This window comes from Mustela lutreola, chromosome 6 (genome assembly GCF_030435805.1).
Source record: "Mustela lutreola isolate mMusLut2 chromosome 6, mMusLut2.pri, whole genome shotgun sequence".
Taxonomy (NCBI): Eukaryota; Metazoa; Chordata; class Mammalia; order Carnivora; family Mustelidae; genus Mustela; species Mustela lutreola.
The window spans coordinates 49,528,729-49,548,885 of NC_081295.1; the positions used below are offsets into that span (position 1 = coordinate 49,528,729).

The 20,157-nt window shown below is 40.5% G+C and overlaps 1 protein-coding gene across 1 annotated transcript in view; it reads right to left on the reverse strand.

Annotated features, from left to right (window-relative positions):
* Positions 1-5,967: 5,967 nt before the first annotated feature.
* The window catches only part of SH3BGRL2 (SH3 domain binding glutamate rich protein like 2), a 76,312-nt gene continuing 62,122 nt past the window's right edge, over positions 5,968-20,157 (reverse strand). The window contains exons 3-4 of the mRNA XM_059177229.1: positions 10,946-11,018; positions 5,968-6,468 (exon numbers count right to left, since the gene is read on the reverse strand). Coding sequence (XP_059033212.1) covers positions 10,971-11,018 — 48 coding nt within the window. The 3' untranslated portion in view covers positions 5,968-6,468; positions 10,946-10,970. The remainder of the gene's footprint in view (positions 6,469-10,945; positions 11,019-20,157) is intronic.

Below are 20,157 nucleotides of genomic sequence, written 5' to 3' on the forward strand. Positions count from 1 at the left end.
TTGGAACACAGCCACCTCGTTTGTTTACAATTGCCTATTGCTGATTTTGCATGACAATGGCAGAGTTGAGTGTTTGAGGCAGATACCAAATGGCCTGCAAAGCTTAAACTTTGTGCCCTGTCTCTTTATACTGCATCAGTATAGGGAGCCCTCACAAAAACATTCAGGCCCGAATGGGTTGCACTAAAACAAGGCTTCCTCATGGGGAACCCTTAAAAAAGAGGAGGTTTTAGAAGATTAGGGATGATGCGAGGAGTAGAGAATTACTTAAAAGGAAGGAAACCTGTACATCAAATGTAAATGTCTGCATTTTTATTGCTGATGATAGCAGGAAAAATGGGAGAGATGAAAAGAAAACTGCGACCTAAGACAAAAATCATGCAGCCTTTCTGAGGATTAGTTCAGGCAAGTGTCCATCTGTGATTCAGAATAACCCAGCACCAGATGGGTTCAACAAAGGCCTATTTAGTGCCTCCTAAGGGAGGGCCCTGTGCTAAAGTCAATGTGAAGGAAGGATGGGAAGCCTAAGTTGGGCCCTTATTCTCCAAAAGAAACCACACATAATCCTTTGAGGAGATAAGGAACCATATTGGATTATTGGTGATAAATGTGGCAAATGAGAAATTCTGGAAATAAGTTATAGAACTAGGGGTGGGATAGAATCAGCAGGAGTAGTCAAGAAAGATATCCTAAAGAAAGAAGGAAGGAGTTGGGTTGCAGCTTGAAGGCTGACTGGGGGGAGGGGTGGGAAGAAAGGCATTCCAGATGGGGAAACGGACAAGCAATGGCTTGGCATTAGGTGGAGAGAGCTCTCCTCTTTGGATCTCTCTAAAAGAGGAGAGGTCAGCTAGGCTGAAGTAGGTGGATATGATGGGGAGAAGCTGGAAATAAAGAAAAATAGGACAGAGACAGGAGTTTGGGGAAATTTTTGAAAGCCAGGATAAAGGGTTTCCCAGATTGATAAGGAGAAACACAGTGTGTTTGTGTAAAGAGAAAGGTTAAGAAATTCGTATTCTTCAAAGCAATAGCTCAGGGAAAAGTTACGTGAGCATGAAGAAATCAGACAAGTCTGTTGATATTCTAGTAAGAGAGAGATGAACAGTAAGAAATAGTGCACACCTTAGACCTTACAAGATAGGAAAGAAATTGTGTTAACAGACACATCTTCTAGAGCTTCCAAGGATAAAATATAACATGAGTCTAAGAATAAAGGTGGGAATTGTGCAGCCAGCTCTATGAATCTAGGCACATCATGGAATAGCCAACTGCTGGCAACACAGTCAATGGCTTTATTTACACAAGGATCTGGTGAACATCTTCGAAAAGATAATGAGTAGAAGCATTGGCCCAGACAACTGGCTCCTTAAAAAGTATCCTACATGACTGAGGAATCACAGATGTCCCTTACTCTTCTGAACAAAGGATTCGAATTAAAAAGGCAGTTTTTCAAGAGGGGAGAGGTTCATAGAACACAACGCTAACACTACTAAGCCGGAATGGGGGGAGTGGGACATTCTGAGTGGAGTCCTGAGTAATATTATTGGCTCCTGACACAGCCTTTCCAGAGCTTCTCTCCAGATTCCTGGGAAGAAGGCAGTGAAGAGAGTGTAATGATCCTCAGTGAATTTTAGATAGATAGATAAATAGATAGATAGATATAGATATCTATATCTATCTACCTATCTACGGTCTCAGAGACACTGCCGAAAAAACATAGCACAGTCACCATCTTTTTTCCCCCGCCTTCTCTCTTGACCAGTTCAGTGTGAATGAACGGCCATACCACTGACCTCTGCAGCTAACAGATGACCACATCCCCCTTAGTAATGCTGACCAGTGGTGATCAGAGCCATGAAGCTTGGAGAATACCATCCTAAGATATGATCAGTACACATAGGAAAGGCCATGTTGTCTGTGAAGATGATAAAAGGAACCAAAAGACTTCCATTGCAGAGACTGAACTAAAAATGGCTAATAGTAGATGCTACTGTTTTTATACTGCCCTTAAGAACCAAGCTTTTTACCATTTAGGTTGGTGACCATCCCTAAAAATCCTGACTCCTCCAATAAGACAAAATTATTTTTTATAAACTGAAGAGTAATCATTTTGTTAGTTTTACCAGCAGATGGAACATCGTGTATGATTTTTACGAAGAGTCACTGCTTCCCCATGGGGATGCTCTAAAGAAGAGTTGCACTGCCACATCAGTGAGCCCTGATTTGAGCAGATCAGATGGGCTTGGAATGAATAGCTGCAAGGTCAGGTACACCCCACATGGAGGTTCTTGTCAACACTGACCATAAACATACTTAGTGTTTGTGTGAGAACAAACTGACTGGAAAAAAATAAATAAATAAAAATTATCCCATGATTAAGATGGCTTCTTGTAGGTATGAAATTGAAAATACCCAATTACCAGACTGACCTGGCACACTTGAGGAAAGGGGCTTATTAAAAAACAGAATGTTAACAAAAAGTTTGAATCCTTTCTTGGTAAACAGAATTAATTGTTTCTTTGTATAAGTAAATTTTGTGTGGATGGTATAGAGTTTTATGTTTATGAAGTTGTCCGAGACATCAAAACCTTTTGGTGATGATGCCACAACTACATCAGTGACTAGAATGAATGAGAATCATTGGCACTGAAATTGAAATGTGTTTCTGGACTAATTTCTATAGAATAGAGTGGTTGTACTACAAGTAAGCTAAATTCTATAAGGAATAGAGGATTTAATGATCTAATTTCCCATAATTTATTTCTACCAACAGAGAGGGAAGATAGATGGTTAAACTTCAAAATAAAATGTTACTATGCAACTGGTTTATTGTCAGAGCTCTTCCATTTTCCATCAAAAAAAATAACTTTTGGGTTAAATTCTTCTCATTACATTTTGATGTCATTCTTAGGCAATTAGAATTAGATTATAAAAACTCTAGGAAACCCTTCCAAAAGTAAATAAGAAACAAAAATTCAAAAGAAACCACAAATTACTAGCTCAGAAAAAATTATCTGTGCATCTTTCAGATGAAAATAAAACACATTTGAATGTCTAGTTTATTTAATAGGTTATTTTAAAATCATGAAGTTCAGGGCAAGTTCCTGCAGTGAATACTAATAAGTGGTGTTTACTCCAACTCCATAAATTCAACAATGGTGTGATGTCAAAATAAAGGAATATTTTCCTTGTCTGCTGGGAGCACCACTTCCTGAGCCTTAATTAGAGGGTGATGCATAAAACATTTTTTGCTAACCTAACATATTTGGAGTCAAGATACTGTCCAGGGAATATACTTTCAAATGAAAAGAACTTATTTTGGGTAATAATTATTTTTGATAATTAAATGCTTCTCAACTCTCTGCTTAAATTTGAATTGCTCTGAGACAAATGTTTATTTTCAAGCTGGTAACCAGGAAAATGAAGGTATAGACAGCAAAGTTCACTCTTTATGGGGTAAATATATGCATGTAGATGGAATTTTAACTTAAAGTTTATTTAACACTCCCTTTGGCTAGGAAAAAGCAAAAAGCAAAAAGGAGCACCATTTTCTTTTCAAGTAACAAATGTGTTGAACACATGGCACAAGTGCCAAACACATGTATGCCAGCACAGGCCAGGGCAGCAGACTGGCCAGCCATTGTGATGACCTTCCACACAGCCTGGGAGCCTCCCTGGCTACAGCTCTAGGAGGGCTGTGTCTTTGGCCCAGAAAGCACCAACTTTGAAAGTCAGCATCACATTTATACACCGTAATGTAAAACTTTGTTCTTTGGGAGGACAGGTTATTCTTACTTAGCTGAACTTTGGAGATTTTCTTCTCCTGTTCAGGGGTTGAGTCAAACATTATAGAGCCTAGAGCTCATTGAAAATTAGGTATGAAAGTAAACACTGGTTAAAATAAGAAACACTATCACATAAAATACACGTTTTTAAAACCGGATTAATACCAACATTCCCAAATCCAAAAGCTAGCATATATCTGATAATTAAATGTCTAACATTTCTATAATGCCTTTTCCTACATTTTTGGTTGTATGTTTTTTGATGACTTCTTTATATGAAAAGTATTTTTTATTAATTCAACTTTCTGTACAAAACTTAGAAATAATTCACTCTTTCTTCTGGCAGAGATGATTGATCTTTAAAAAAACTTGTAATTTAGAAGTTTCTTTCTAACTACACAACTCATTGCTAATGGCCTATATATTTTTAGAAAATTTCTAATAGTGCTTGCTTCAGCAGCACATATACTAAAATTAGAAAATTTCTAGCAAATTGAAGAAATTTAAAGTTAAATGGAAGATGTGTTGTAGGATTTTAGGGCATCTCAGATTTTTTTCTGGAGTGAGTGACTAATCTTAACGATTATTTGAATTGATACCAGTCTATTATTCGGGTCATTTTCTCTGGAGCCACTGGACAATGGCAGGACAGTCTGTATCAAAATTGCTAAGACTATATCCGATATGTTAGGACACATAAAATGTGTAACACATGTATAGATGTCTTCACTAATCCACTCCAGGTTTGTATTTTCAAACACAGGAATTCCATTCCATTTGTTTTTGCATAATTCCCATCAAAAAGTGAAAAAAAAAAAGTGTGTCGTGCTTTCATAATTATATGTCTTATTTATTGCCTACATTCCTGACCAGAAAGAACTCTCTTGGCATGGTATCAGTGAGCACCGAATCCTCTGTAATGTTCCACACCGATGATAGGAAAAATTTTCCACAGACCAGCTGATGGCTTGGTACATCACAAACCTTTTTTCCTCTGTGCCCATATGCTTCAGTGGCAACTGTAGTAGGACGTGTTTATAGCCTGATTCCACCTCTGGCCCTGTCGTTGTACTGCAGTGCTGTGAGTCAGCGCAGTGGGGAGTGGGAGTATTCTTGGAGCTCATCCCACACCGAGCCAGCTAGCAGGAATATCCCTGTACAAAGAAGCGACTGCCAACCACACAAATATTTCTCAAACTAAGTGCTTCACCAGTCCCGCCTCCGCTGAGCCGTATTTTAGCCCCTTGCCAATCTGATATACTTGACACTAGAGAAAGGATGGCAGAGAGTATGTTAGAAGAGAAAAAGACGGCAGTCGTGGCCAGCCTTATGGTTATTTTTATACAAATATATGATGATATGGGGGAGCACATTGTTAGGCCTCTACCCGCAGCCTTGAAAGAAAGTTGTGCCATGAAAGGCCCTGAAGCTAAACATTTGTGACAAAATTAACCTTAGTGATTGTTGGGCCATCCAACCAGAGGCTTCGTGGTTCTCCAGAAAGATACTTACCATTAGTCAGTCTCTCTTCAAGCCTGAAGCAGTGAAGTTGAGACTAGATCTGGGGAGCTTCCCCCTCAGGTGTTCTACGCTAAAATCCGTGTGTGCTTCTATTCAGAGTTAGTGTGGGGGCAACTCTGAAAGGGTGAACATTGGCTTAGTAACTTAACATTGAGGACACCAATGCAGGGAAGGGCAGGGGAGGTGGTAGAACTACTGTTGGAAAAGGCATGTTCTTGACCAAAGTAGAAAAATTTGTAACATGCGATGTGTTTTCCGACTAGTTATTTCAGTGTCTCTAGGCTTTCACAGGATGGAGAAGTAAACCTGCATGTTGTTTAAGCCCCTGTAATCAGTAGTTGCAGCCCAAACTATTCTTGACAGAGACAAGGTAGCATCAGATTACCAAGAGAAAGTTCCTGAGTTATTTCTTCCTCCATTCTGCTATCTTCCAATGCAAGACAATTGCTTAATAATTTAATAATAAGGGGTATCTGGGTGGCTCAGTGGGTTAAAGCCTCTGCCTTTGGCTTGGGTCATGATCCCAGGGTCCTGGGATAAGAGCCCCACGTTGGGCTCTCTGCTCAGCGGGGAACCTGCTTCCTTCTCTCTCTCTTTCTGTTTGCCTCTCTGTCTACTTGGGTCTCTATCTGTTAAATAAATAAATGAAATCTTTTTAAAAAAATAATTTAATAATAAAGAATTTATTATTTCCCATAATTCTGTGGGATGGATCCGCTTGGCTGGGAGGTTCCGTCCACATGGCGTCATATGGCTTACATGGGTAGCTGCATGACCCAGGTACTCAGCTGGAGCTGAGGAACACTGAAGAACAGCCAACTCCCATGTCCCATACCTCAGCCAGGTGCTGACGAAGTCTCTCCATGTGGTCTGCCATTATTCAGTAATGTAGCCCAAGTTTCTTTGCACAGTAGCTAGCGCCCACCACAGCAAAGCAGAAACTGCCAGGCCTGGTAGAGCCCAGGCCTGGAGTTAGTGCAGCCTCGCCCCTCACCCTCCATCACGCTGTGCAGGACAAAGCCAGTCACTAAGCCAGCCAGATTTAAAGGCAGGGGAAACAGACTCTATCTCTTGATGCAGTAAGTGGTCTACTGCAGGTAGAAGGATGGAAAATGTGTTGGCAGCCATTTTTGTAGATAGTCTATATGCAAAGAGATGGATGTTCCTAAAAGGACAAAAAAAAAAAAAAAGTAAGATGGAGTAGAACCCAGATGTTCACTCTTCTGGCACATAAAACACATTGTCTCAGTCAGATCTCGGCCTTTCTTTCTAGTCTGTCACTATTTAATCACTTGGCCCTATAGAAAGTTGATACTGCTGGGAAAAGGGATGATGCATGTTTTCGTAGACGTGGCCACCTAGAATGGCACAGTCTGTGGTGACCATGTTCTAAGATTGAGCTTTCGGAGTACAAGTCCCCACACTAGTTTTTCAGCGTATGCTGAGCTGAGCTGATTCACTGAAGCAAACACATTACACACAGATATGCACACACACATGGCAATCGGATTGTCAATTTATTAATTTGAAACTGGAAAAATAGCTAAGTAATCCAGAATATTGTTTTCTGATCTGTATATCTTTTCGTAGAATTTGGACAATCTACTTGGAAAGCCAAATTATTTCTGGAGGTCACTTAAGGAAAATTAGAATCAGAATGGAGGAATTAGATTATCTTAATGTGGTGTCCTCTTCTACGAGGTTTAAAGGAAGTGCCTGCCAAGTGGGCAGTCAGTTAGACTACTGGTCCCCTGGCTAAATCAAATCTGTAGTCTGTTTGTGTACAGCCTTCAAGCTAAGAATGACAGTGTTATAAAGAAGAACAAAGAAATATACAACAGAGACCATAAGTGACTAGGAAAGCTTAAGGTATTTACTATCTGGACTTTTACAGAAGAAAGCATACTGAGCCCTGAGCTAGAGAGCAAGCTACTTGACAGAAGGTATTCTCTGTTTCTCCTAGAACAGTGTTTACAAACTGCATGTCACACCCAATAGAGGGCTTTGAAACTAAGTTACTGGGTAGAAATCAGTATGTTAGAGGCCCAGTTGTGTCCTCTAAAATGCATTTGTTAAAGTCCTAATCCCCAGTATGTCAGAATGTGATTCTATTTGGAGACGGGACTTTCAAAGAGATAATTAAGTTAATGTGAGGCTATGATGGTGGGTCCCAATTCAATATGGTTGGTGTCCTATAAGAAGAGGAAATTTGGATACAGACACATACTGAGGAAAGACCATGGGAAGACACAGGGAGAAGATAGCTGTCTATAAGCCAGGGGCAAAGGTGTCAGAAGAAACCAACCTTGTTGACACCTCGATTTGAGACTTTCAGCCTCAGAACTGTGACAAAACACATTTCTGTTGTTCAAGCCACTCTGTGTGTTATCCTTTGTTATGGTGGCCTTGGCAAACTAACACACAGGAATTTTAGAAATATGCAATAGACTGAATGGAAAATGTCAGGGAGCCCTGTATAGTAAAAAAATAAATATTGTTTAATATGGTTTTATTATTATAAGTATATGGTATGTATGTGTTGGGGAATTGATATCCATGATGTATTTCTCAACATGGCTCATGGTCAAAAAGTTTGAGAGCTACTGACTTAGAATATAGTAGGCGCTCAATGTGTTTGCTAAATAATAACTTGCATCATTGTGTCAGGGCCCCATCTGGGGCTCAATGACATTTCTGCTCTTAACTGTCTTTCCCTGTAAGGACCTCTCTCTTCCTCTTTACATTACTTCTGGTATCATGTTGTGATCACTTAGGGTATGATCTTCTTTTATACTGTCATGTCCCTAATTTTACCTTAAATCCAATTCTGCTATTCACAGGGTCTTAACTGCTTCTTGATTTGTGTGGCTTCTGATCATTTTCAAAACATCTCCAAACAGCTAATTTCCTTCATTTTTTTGGGATGTAGCAGATATCTGTCATTTTTATACGACCAGCATGGATACTGACAAATGGCAATATCCTTCCAACTTCTCTTTTGGGGAACCTATCCATACTCCATGTGGTTCTGGAAAGCTGTTCTGTTCGGTGGGTATGTGACCCAAACTGGTCAAGGTCTTCCCTGATATTTGATATATGGTTCTTAGTTTTAAGGACTATGGGAACCCAGAGATGTTTTTCCTTTAGCATGGTGTACGCACTGTGGAATGAGGCCAGACCCAGACTCGAGCAGAGAGTTGGAGAGAAAGAACTCTGGCAACATGGCTGGAGGCCCATGACCCAGCCGTGCCTAACAGCTTAACTTCAGCCCTCAAATCAGTATTCTCTTGTCACTGCTTGAATTTAACAAGACGGATGGGTTCTATTTGCTTCACATCCGTGTTACCGTTGGGTTAGAGTTGGCTATAAGTGCTGGTTATGTGGGCTGATAATAAACACCAGGCTACCCAATGAGAAGTACTGGTGTGTTGATAAAGGTGGATTTAAGGAAAGATGATAGAATCTGGTTTAGGTACTGAGTGAAATCAATTATTTACACTATGCAAGTGGAGAGGAGATGTGTTAACTAGGAAAGATGACTGTAAACAAAGAGTGTTAAATGAATGAAGATCATGTACAAGAGGTCCGCCTGTATGGCCAACAACAGAACTAAACCAATTAGCCAGCAGTTTTAAACCTTTCAGATTTATGATGTTTTGTTTAGAGGAGTAAATTATTGTATGTCATGACTGAGTAAAAAGAGAGACTCCTACAAAGATAGTAATTACCCCGTCCATTTTTAGTTTTACTTAAAAAAAAAAAAAAAAACATAAAAATTAGGGAAACAAAGGTATAGCTTCAAAATCAGGTTTTAGTGAGTTAGACTAGACCAGAAGGCAAAATCTGTGTATCTCTGTCTAGTCACCCAGGTGTCTGTGAGGCTCTGCCTTTGACCTCTATAGAAGCCTTGCTGTGGGTTTTGTTTCCTGAGTCGAATAGATACCCAAAGTGTACATTTTTGGAAGACACTAAATTAATTGCCATGATAAAAAACATCCCTGTAGCTCATGGACTGTCAAACATTAAGAAAGTACAATAACTTGAAGCCCACCCAGTTTTTAATGCACTAAAGAATTACACTGAGACTGAAAACACAGCAAGATTAATAGGGGGCCTAGTGGATGGAGAGTTTCCAACACACTGTGTAGCATATACAGCCAGCTGAGAAGTTACTAGTGCTGCAGGACAATAGGCAGGCTTCACTTCATACACTGAATGAGACAGCACAAAACTAAAGACACTCTCAACAGCCACAGTTTAGAGTCACCCCTATCTTGATCACTTATTTCCAACTTCCTTCTGTTTTCCTTCTGTAAAAATCTCCATAGAGCCTCTAACACCACTGATCTCCATTTTATCACTTTTATTTCTTTTTTTCTGGGCTCCCTGTGCTTTAGTTGACTTTTATAAGATTTTGGCTGAAGGATTCTCCTTTTCAAGTGGCTTGCTTGCTGCCGTAAGAGTCCTTAAAATCACACCTGCTATTATATGTCCACTTGCCCCAACTTAGATTTTTTTTTTTTCCTTAGTAACTTTCTTTATGTATTCACTGGTCCTATTCCGTTTCTACTGACTGTCTCTCAATTTCAGCAATTCTTTCTCACATTTTTTGGGCATACACTAAGGAGCTCACCCCAAAGTTCCAGAATGTCATATCCAAAGGATGTGTTTTAGTGCTTGTTTGACCTTTCTTTGAAACTCTTCTCTCTCTCAGCTTTCCATACAGTATTTTCACTGTTTTTTTGTTTTGTTTTGTTTTGTTTTTTTCTACTTCTCAGGGTGGTCATTCATTTTCCTTTCCTGAATTAACTCAGCCCAGCCACTGTGCTGTCCAATGGAGAATTGCACCATCTGGGTGTTTCACCTGCGTCTCAAACTCTGTCTGAAAGCACCCTCACTATTTCCTCTATCTTAGTTAATTGTATCCATCAATGAAACCAGAAATACGGGATCACCCTTCACTCCTCCCTCTCCTTAACAGCTAATGAGGCATCTCCATGGCCATGACTCTAGTTCCAACCCTGTCAACCCTGAATTCACTTTCTAATGGATCTTCATCTTTATTCTTCGACAGATCACCCTTCCCCACAGCCCATCTTCTCTCACCCCCCCAACCCCACTCTGTGGTTTTCTACAAATGCAAACATGATTCTTGGGCATGCTTGCTTGAAATCTTCCAATACATTCTACCATCTCCCGCAGTGCTTCTGAACCTCAGCCTGACTCTGAATCAGTAGTCGCTTGCTAAAACATGATTTTGACTGGGGCTGGGGTGTGGCAGTCTCCCTGTGCTGCTGCTGCTGCTCCTTGGACCACATTTTGAGTAGCAAGTGTTCTAGATTCATGTCCGAATCCCATAGCCCCTTATAGTCTGCTCCCTGCTTATTGTGATAGCTGCAGTTCTTGACATTGTTGGGAAAACACCTGTGATGCCTCAGTCATTCCAACCCTTCATTCCACCTTGATCCACTGACCTTCACGGTTTTCTAGCCCATTTCTCATTTCATTTGTAGGCCAATTTCAGGAAGCCCCTGATAGTCTGCTCCCTGCTTATTGTGATAGCTGCAGTTCTTGACATTGTTGGGAAAACACCTGTGATGCCTCAGTCATTCCAACCCTTCATTCCACCTGGATCCACTGACCTTCACGGTTTTCTAGCCACATTTCTCATTTCATTTGTAGGCCAATTTCAGGAAGTACCAGCTGGGGATTAGTCTATATTCAAAAGAGAAAAATCAAATAAAATTTCCATAATAACAGAGGAATACATGTTTTACAAGCTCTTAAGTGTGAAATGGTTCAATAATATCACATTTGTTTCACATTTCTTAACAATTCACCTTTGGGTCTTTACCATGGCAATCTTTTTTTCTTAATGAAAATCTCACTAAAATTTTCATGAGGCCAGCAGTGAGGGAACAGAACTATATTAAGAGTCTTATGAAAAATATATTATACATCTTTCTCTAGATATTGTCTTTTAATATTTTCATTGGATTATCAATTGCTTATCTTCATCCCAGCTTTATGACTCCTTTTTATTTTATCATTAGAAGTGGCTAATAAAAGGGTAGATTAAAATACATTTGGCTGTTTGATCAGGGTTGAACATAATTTCCTACAACACAGACACGGGAAAGTAATGTTTATGTGAGAGAAGACTGACCTCCCCTTTCTCTGAGCCCAGAACAGATCTCATCATAGGAAGAACAGTCTCTCCTAAGGAAGCTGAGCCATTAGGTTCGCCCCCATCTCCTGCCACTTCCGGCAGCACAAGCCAACATCTTATTAATCATGGGAGCTGCTGCGCTATTTTACACCTTTCTGTACTTTTGCATATGCTGTTTGCTTTGCTTAAAACTCCCTTCCTCACCCCCGTAGCTAACTCTCCTTGATGTTTCAGAGTTAGGTTGAATGGCATCTTGAATTAGGAAGCCCAAATGGATTGCCTCAGCAGAGCTAGCTTCTTACTGAGTTCCCTACGTAAACACAGCTGGTCCTGCTGGAAGATCTGATTTTTTGCACAACCCCTATCCCCACCCCGTTAGAGGCAGGGACCTTCCAGCTCCTGTGCCTGGCTGGCACAGTGTTCACCTATAAGGTGCTTGTGGTAGGTGGAATAATGCTGTCCCCCTCCTGAAGATGTCCACGTCTTAAACCCCTGAACCTGTGAATGTGTTACTTTACATTGGCCAAAGGGAATTTGCAGATGGAATTAATGATCTTGAAATGGAGAGTTTATCCTGGATTATCGTGAGTGGGCCCAATCTCATCACGTGGATCCTATTGAGATGGAAGAAGAGCCAGAATCAAAGGAGATGTCAAGTGAAAACAGAGGCCGAGGGATGCAGTCCTGAGCTAAGGCAGGCAGGTAGCTTCCAGAAGCTGGAAAAGGCAAGGAAATGGGTTTTCTCCTAGAACCAGCAGAAAAGAATGCATCCCTGCCAACTTGGTTTGAGCCTGTAAGAACCCATTTTGGACTTCTGACCTCCTGAACCCCAAGATACATTGTTTCAAGACACTAAATTTGGGTAATCTGCAGCAACAGCAGCAGTAGGAAACTAATGTGGTGCTCAATTAATGTTCTTTTACAGAACGTCTGAATTAAAAAAATGCCTCAGGGTCATCTTCTCTGTCCTCCTGTTCTATCTGCTCTTTCTCCCTGAGATGTGAGGAAAGCTGCAGGCAATGGCCCTAGGAGAGCTGCTTGGTCCAGCGGGGTCAGGGCTGGGCAGGAAGGTGGGGGGCTTCCCACTACATCACTCCACCAAAACAGGAAGTCACACTTCATTAAATATTTTCTATCACCTCTTGGTGCAAGACCCTGTGGTTGGTGCTGTGGGAAATCTTATTTGGTCTATAGTTTACTTTTGAATTCCCTAGAACTCTTTGAGAATAAGCACTGCATTACAGTAAATTCACACCTGGCGATCAGCCCCTGCGCCCTGCCCCCAGCCTCCCCCTCCCCCCAACCCCCTAGTTCCCTGCCTGCCCCAGAGGTGCTAGAATGCCCACCTCCTTTGAGAACACGTGTTTCCTGACCCACTTAGGTAATTTTATGAAATAGTGCAGTTTTCCCTTCCTCAGACCTTCATTTCCAGTTTAACGTACATAAATGTGTACTGAAAAAGACTTTTTTAAAAGGTAAATTTCCTTTTCACCATTATCCTCACAGGGCTTTTTAATCACTACGGTGAAAAGTGAAATGCCGATAGCTCTGTGACTGTGCTAAGCTGCCAGGCCTCTAGGTGTCGCCACCAGCCAAGTCCTGTTGAAGGGTGTCTGGCCCCATACATACTAGCAGAGCATGTGGTTTTTTTCAAATTATCCAGGAAAAAAAAATATGGTTTTCCTCTGTTACATATATACATTTATATATTCCCTTCTAGCTCTAGTTTGCTGTGCAAAATTCAAACTAAGAGAATAAATGATAGGCGTAGTGACTTTTTAATTTCATTATTTTATTTTCCACATCAGCACTGGAGTATGAGGGATTTTGTTGGGCTCTCAGAATATTCATCAAAGAGGCACTCAGTTCCATAAATTCACAAAAAATTGTTTTTCTTGTATAATACCATTTTAATATTTTCCCTTCCTTTAGATCTGCATACAGTTTTGGAGGCTACAGAGTTGATTTGATTTTCAAACCAGGTAGAAAGCAGCAAACATTGAAGAGTGGATACATTTAGAGTTCTGGAAATACTCTGAAAGTTCACTAGTCACTAATACTCGGTTCTTCCCCATTCTGAAATTTTACAACTTATAAATGTAAATATATGGGGCTCCTGGGTGGCTCAGTCAGTTGAACGTCTGCCTTCGGCTCAGGTCATGATCTTAAGGTCCTGGGATCCAGCCCCACATCAGGCTCCCTGCTCAGTGGGGAGTCTGCTTCTCCCTCTGCCACTCCCCCTGCTCTTTCTCTGTCTCTCAAAAAGAAATAAAATCTTTAAAAATAAATAAATAATGGAAATACATGGTATTTCAAAATCTGAGTGGGAGAATTCTGAAGGGCTCAGAAGGATGACAACCCTGCCCTCCAGGACTGCTCCTTTCTGATTTCATCATTTGTCTCCACCTTGCCACATCCAGAAGAGTTGTCTGCTTTGACTTCAAAACATGTGACGGACTTTTACAAAAATCAGTTCCGTTGCTTTCCTTTCTCTCCTTACACTAGCATGGCCTCCTCTGTTCACAAGTCCTTGTTTGTGCTGTGGCTCTGCCCCTACCTTCTGCTATTCTGCTTTCATCCTCTCCCCGCGATTCTTGTCCCTGACCTTGGAATCACTGCAGCTTGCTTCTGATGGCTGTGAGAGGTCACATTTCGTCGGCTACGGCAAGATTGACATTGAGTAAATGGAAAGAATTTTCTGTTGAAAGATACTTCTTGCCTCGTTTTTCTTTAAACTAAGATTTAGCAGACCTATGTGTACACACACAAACCACACACACACACGCACACACACATAGAAAGAAAATGAGAACTTTCCAAATCTTGCATTTAATATTTATACAGTCATTTTCTGAAAGCTTTGAATATAACCAAAGCTACTGTTAGGCAAAGAACTTTGACTATAATGAAGGTTATTGTAAGACAAGAGAACATGCTGTTTTTATCATCCACCCACTTGCTCTCCCCAAGAAAAATACTGAACAGCAGTTAGCTCATTTTAAGGGCTATATCTAGTTGCTGCTAAACTGGCAGACTTCTGTCGGGCTTCTAAAAGCAATTCGTATTGATTTCTGACTTTAGGGCTAAAATTAATAAGGAGCCCAGGAAGGCCAGGGTTTTTCCTTGAACAGAGAAAAAACCCAAAGGTTATGTTAGTGACTGAATTTTCTGCACTAGTTAAGGGTTAAAAAAAAAGAAAGAAAGAAAGAAAGAAAGAGAGAGAGAGAGAGAGTACCTATATTAAAGACTATCAATCACATTGAAAAATGGGCAGTTATATAATAAAAGTTAATATCAGATTTTGGTCTCTTTTTATTGTAAGCCAGCAGTGACCCTTCCATTTGCCTATTAGAGAAAGTAGAATGTTTTGTGAGCTAATCATTCTGTAAAATAATACCTCCCTGGCCTGTGTGTTATTAGATGGCAAACTCTGGGTTTGTGGAGTAAGAGTAATTCATTTCTGGAACCAAGACTAATGTTACTACTGATTTATAGACACCTGTAAAATCCGTATCATAGAGCCCAAGAATTAAAATGGCACAGAGCATCTCTTAGTGAGGCTCCTCACCCACCACTGCAGAAATCCTTTTTACGGGTGGGCTTGGGGCACCACCATCACCTCAACAATGAGAGATCCTACTATGACGGAGGTAACACTAGAAGCTATTTTCTTTTTTAAGTTTCTTTAAAATTTTTATTTATTTATTTGACAGAGATCACAAGTAGGCCGAGAGGCAGACAGAGAGAGAGGAAGGGAAGTAGGCTCCCTGCTGAGCAGAGAGCCTGATGCAGGACTCGATTCCAGGACCCTGGGGTCATGACCTGAGCTGAAGGCAAAGGCTTTAACCCACTGAGCCATCCAGGTGCCCCTAGAAGCTATTTTTATATTCCCAATCAAGTCCAGAATGGTGTTGGTACTCTTAATATCTACTTGTTACTCTTGATTTAGTAAATGTGTCTCAGTATCACACAAAAGCCTCAAGTACCGGTGAGAAAAATCAAAACAGAAAACGGGCACAGCAAGCATTCCAGTAGCAAGGCTAGAGAGAGCCACAGCTAAGGAATGGACTGTTCTGGAGTGGTCATCCTTGGAAGCCAATTACTTTCTCAGCAAAATTAATTTCTCTTTCACTTCAGGTTCACTTAAAAGTTAATAAAAGGAAGAATATCTGGCAGGATCATCTATCTCTCCATCTACCCACTCGCTTAATCTCTAGCCACCATGAACTGAGAGTCTGGGAATGCACATAATCATTGGATTTAATTGGATCTGGCACATTCTATTTCCTAATAACCTTCTGCCTTGTCTTCCATTAGAGGTAAAATCTTTTAGGGTGAGAAGATAGGTCAGACTTTACAGAGAAGTTTTTCAATTTTCTGTTTGCCATAGGACTAAATTAAAAACAAGAAGATTTAAGAGCCAATAGCTATGTCCTTTATGGAAGTACTGGGTTCTTGGTATTTATTGTTGAGGAATTAGAGATTCTAGTGCAAGGCTAAGACCAATGTTCTAAAAATAGGTTGGTGTGTATCCTCTGATAACTGATTAATGAAGAGTCCTTTCTAGAAGCTTTAAACATATACTTTAGCATCATGCTTTTTCATTTAAATAGTACTTTGTTTTCAATGTGAAACTGAGAACCACAAAGCAAGGAAGACTAGAAGTCATGAAGTCATGTCACATCCTAAGATTTGCATCTTTCTGTAATGTTTGTGTTTGTGACATGAAGCTCACCAGCTTAGGTAATGACTGAGTTGCCAACTTCCTACAATGAAGTTTTGGATACTTGACAGCAAGGCATCAGTGTTGCTTGTAATGCAAATTTTCACTTAAACTGCCTAAACTTCACAAAACACTGATAATCCTTTTGCTCTTAATAAACATGCCTAATTCCCTAAGAGAAGTCACAAAGGAAATTCATTTATGATACATGCCAGCTATTGATCAATCACGTCTTAGCTCCAAATTTCACCCTCAAACATTCTGTAATCATGGACAGAATCCCTTTAAGCAGGTCTCCCTCACGTGAGTCCAATGTTAAGCTTTCTCAGTTGTAGGCTCTCCTGTGTGAGAGCACGGTGGGTCAGTTGTATGGGTCTGATGGTGCTGCCTTCTCTTGCGGTGGTGGTGGGGGGTTGTCGCAGACCATAGGGTCCCACAGAGACCTGGAGCTCTGGCCCAGCCATAACCTCCCTCAGCCCCCTTGACATGGACACACGCTTCTAGTCTCCTCTGTCTGTCCTGCATCTTGACTCCCTCTGCAAGCCTCCATGCCTGGCCAGAGCTCCCGGGCCCCTGACCGCACTGGAGTTTGCTTGCTGTTGCACATGACTGGAGACCAGCCAGCAAACCTCGATGCCATCAACCAGTTAGCTGCAACCTTGACCCCCACCCCCACCAGGAGCTCTGAAGCCCCACTTCCCTCCCAAGTTTGTCCCTCCTTGGGTATTCTCCCTTAGCCCTGCAGTAAAACATAAGTGTTCTTATATCTGATAGTCACTTCTTTCTCAGTGCTTGGGAATTCTTTGTATTTAATTTCCTGTGCAAATAACCATGTGGTGTTTACCTCTCGCTTGGTTACAGACTGATAAAAACACACTTCCCTTAGCGACTGGTAATTGTCAGCAGAAAGAACGCAAGGGATAGGCGTGACAGGGATACAGTAAGAGAAGAACTAGACTTCTCAGCTCAGGGCCCTACTTTCGATGATCAATTAGACTGTTGAACACATACTAATAACCCATGTATTTTATTTGACTGTAGGGTCAGCTTTTATGTAAGAAATTTATTGTATGCAAGTTAAAAAAGGACGTACCCGTAATTCATCTCTCTTAATATAAAGCTGACCCAAACCAAACGGTATATAAACACACACACACACACACACACACACACACCAAGAAGTTAGCTTCTGAGATACTAAGCAGTGAACATTTATGCTCACAAGTAAATTACAAAGAGTACTACACTTTCACAAACATCACACAAACAGAATATCAATACTGGGTGTCAACAAACTCACATAATGGTCTTAATACAGAAGAGATAATGGTTCTGGTTTTTATAACAACAAATTTGGGTTTCACTGGGGACTGGTGGTTACACCCTCCCTAAAATGGGAAAATGCTATTTTCTTTCTCAGATGTTTACCAGGTTAAAAAATATATATAAGCTGAGATACAAAGAAAAGAAAATATGACTTACTAGCACAGAGTTCTTGGGCTTTGGCTGGACAGCTTATTTGGTGACTCTTAGTTCTACCACAAATTATGAGAAGGATGCTCTTCCAATCAGCAAAAAATTAGAAGGTAAATTTTAACTCTATTGAAAATACTATTCAATAAAGAGCTATTTGTAATGAAAATGCAGTAATGTTTTCAGTAGTGGTGAAAACACAGGAGAAACAGATCTTCCCCATCATCTAAAATCTATTCTCTCCTGAAATTACCCATTTTCAGGAAGATGGCCATCTCTTGAGGTAGACACCACTCCCACCCAAATTCCCCTATCACAACCTGTCATTTTGCCTGCATATCCGTGATTCCAGCAGTAGGTCTGTCCACCCTTACTGCAGATGTACCGGTTATGTGCTGGGGTTCTAGAGGACAGAGCCCCTCTGGAATTGTCTCAGAGTTAGCCTGGTCTCTAAATGAGTCAATGATAGGGAACAGGTTTCCTGCAGTCATTCAGAAGCCACCCACAAGTCTGAATGCTGTAGTCATTTCACCTGCCAGATATGTAACTGCTAAAATTCTGTTTGTCCGGTCACTTTATGACTAGAATGGGAAACTTGTCAGGATTCAGTTTCTCATTTTGATTCTGACGGTGTAATAATAAATACTTATGAGGCAGGGAAGCTGCAGCTGGAGGCATTCCTTCTGCCTGCCAATCTGGAGAGTAAAAATATTACTGCTGTCATCACTTCTGCTACCTGTACTAGTTGAGTAGGATGTGGCTAGGAGCAGATTGTTTAGGAGTGGTTTACCACTAAAGACAGGCAGGGAGAGAGAAGAAGGTAAATCCGGTCTAGGATAACAGAGTCAATGCCAAATTACAGGTCTTTTTTTTTTTTTTTTAAAGATTTATTTATTTATTTAAAATTACGGGTCTTTTTGCCCCGACTATTGATCTCAGAGTCATCTTTGAATCTGGCTTTGAATCCAGAGCCCAGAATCTGTATTTCAGTCTAGGGATGTTATTAATAGGTGGCATGAAATGGATTGATATGAAGAAAAATACTACCCCAATTTAATACTTTGGGATAATAATATCAATAAGCTACATCAAATGAACATGAGAAATGTTCATCTATAATTTATCTCAGACAGATTCTGTGGGGTTATTCCATCCATCCTGAAAGGATAAAGCCTACATACTATGGTAGTTCATGAGAATGACAAATAATGAGCCCCAAAGCAACATACAAAACAGCTATGTGAAACACAGATAGTTGGCGTCTGTTGGCATACAAGGACTATAATACAATCACTCTCATTTCAGGGAAGGGTCCCAAGCAAAATAATTAAACAACAACAACAATAACGTCAAACAACAACAACAACAACAAAACCCAGGGCACCTGGGTGGCTGTCAGTTACACATCTGCCTTCGGCTCAAGTCATGATCCCAGGGTCCTGGGATTCAGTCCCAATTGGGCTCCTTGCTCAGTGGGGAGCCTGCTTCTCCTTCTGCCTGCTGCTGCTCTCTCTGACAAGTAAATAAATAAAACTTTTAAGAAACAAAACAAAACCCATTCTCCTACTTAACAGCTACTGTCGCCGTCCATTTTTTTAATGACAAAATGTAGGTTTTCCCCCAAAACCGTTTCGCTGAGAGTAGCAACAAGAAAATGGCTTAAAACCCTGAGCAAAAAAGGGAAGATATTTTCCCTTAATACTCACATTCTGTTTTAATCTTTGGCAATGAGACCAGAGAAAAATGTGCAAAAAGTAGATTATCCGTATATTCCTATGAGCTCAAATGAGTTTTACAGATACAGACAATTAACATTTTAGGAAATCTAGGATAAAATCCTATTGATATTTATCACTGTTTGGCAGATTATAGATGCATCTGTATGGTTCATTAAATTTCCTCTTTAAAAAGAGGGGCGACTGGTGGCTCAGGTCATGATCCCAGGGTGCTGGGATCGAGTCCCACGTGGAGCTCTCTGCTCGGCAGGGAGCCTGCTTCTCCCTCTCTCTCTCTGCTTGCCTCTCTGCCTACTTGTGATCTCTGTCAAATAAATAAATAAAATCTTAAAGAAGAAAAAAAAAAGAAAACACACACACACACAGACCACCATGACTGTTTACAGATGTGGACCAATTAGAGAGGAGATACCACTTTATAAGGCAATAAAGTAACAAGAGGTTAGATACAGAGAGATGCCCCATATTACCATACACAGAGAGATGACTCTTTTTATCCCAGGGAAAAAAAGAACCTCCCTCTTCACTACAAAAGTGCTTCAAGCTAGAAGGACAAAAAAGCAAAATGAGAAAAACATCTTTCTTGGCAGTATTAGAAAATTATATTCCAAAAGATGTTCACACTTTCATTTTACAAATGAAAGAAGGAGCATTATGCCAAAAACCCCCAAAACCTTTTAAAGGTTTTGTAAATTCTATTGTAAATTCAGGCAAAGGTTGGTATGGAAATAGTACCATCCAAGAGGACTATAA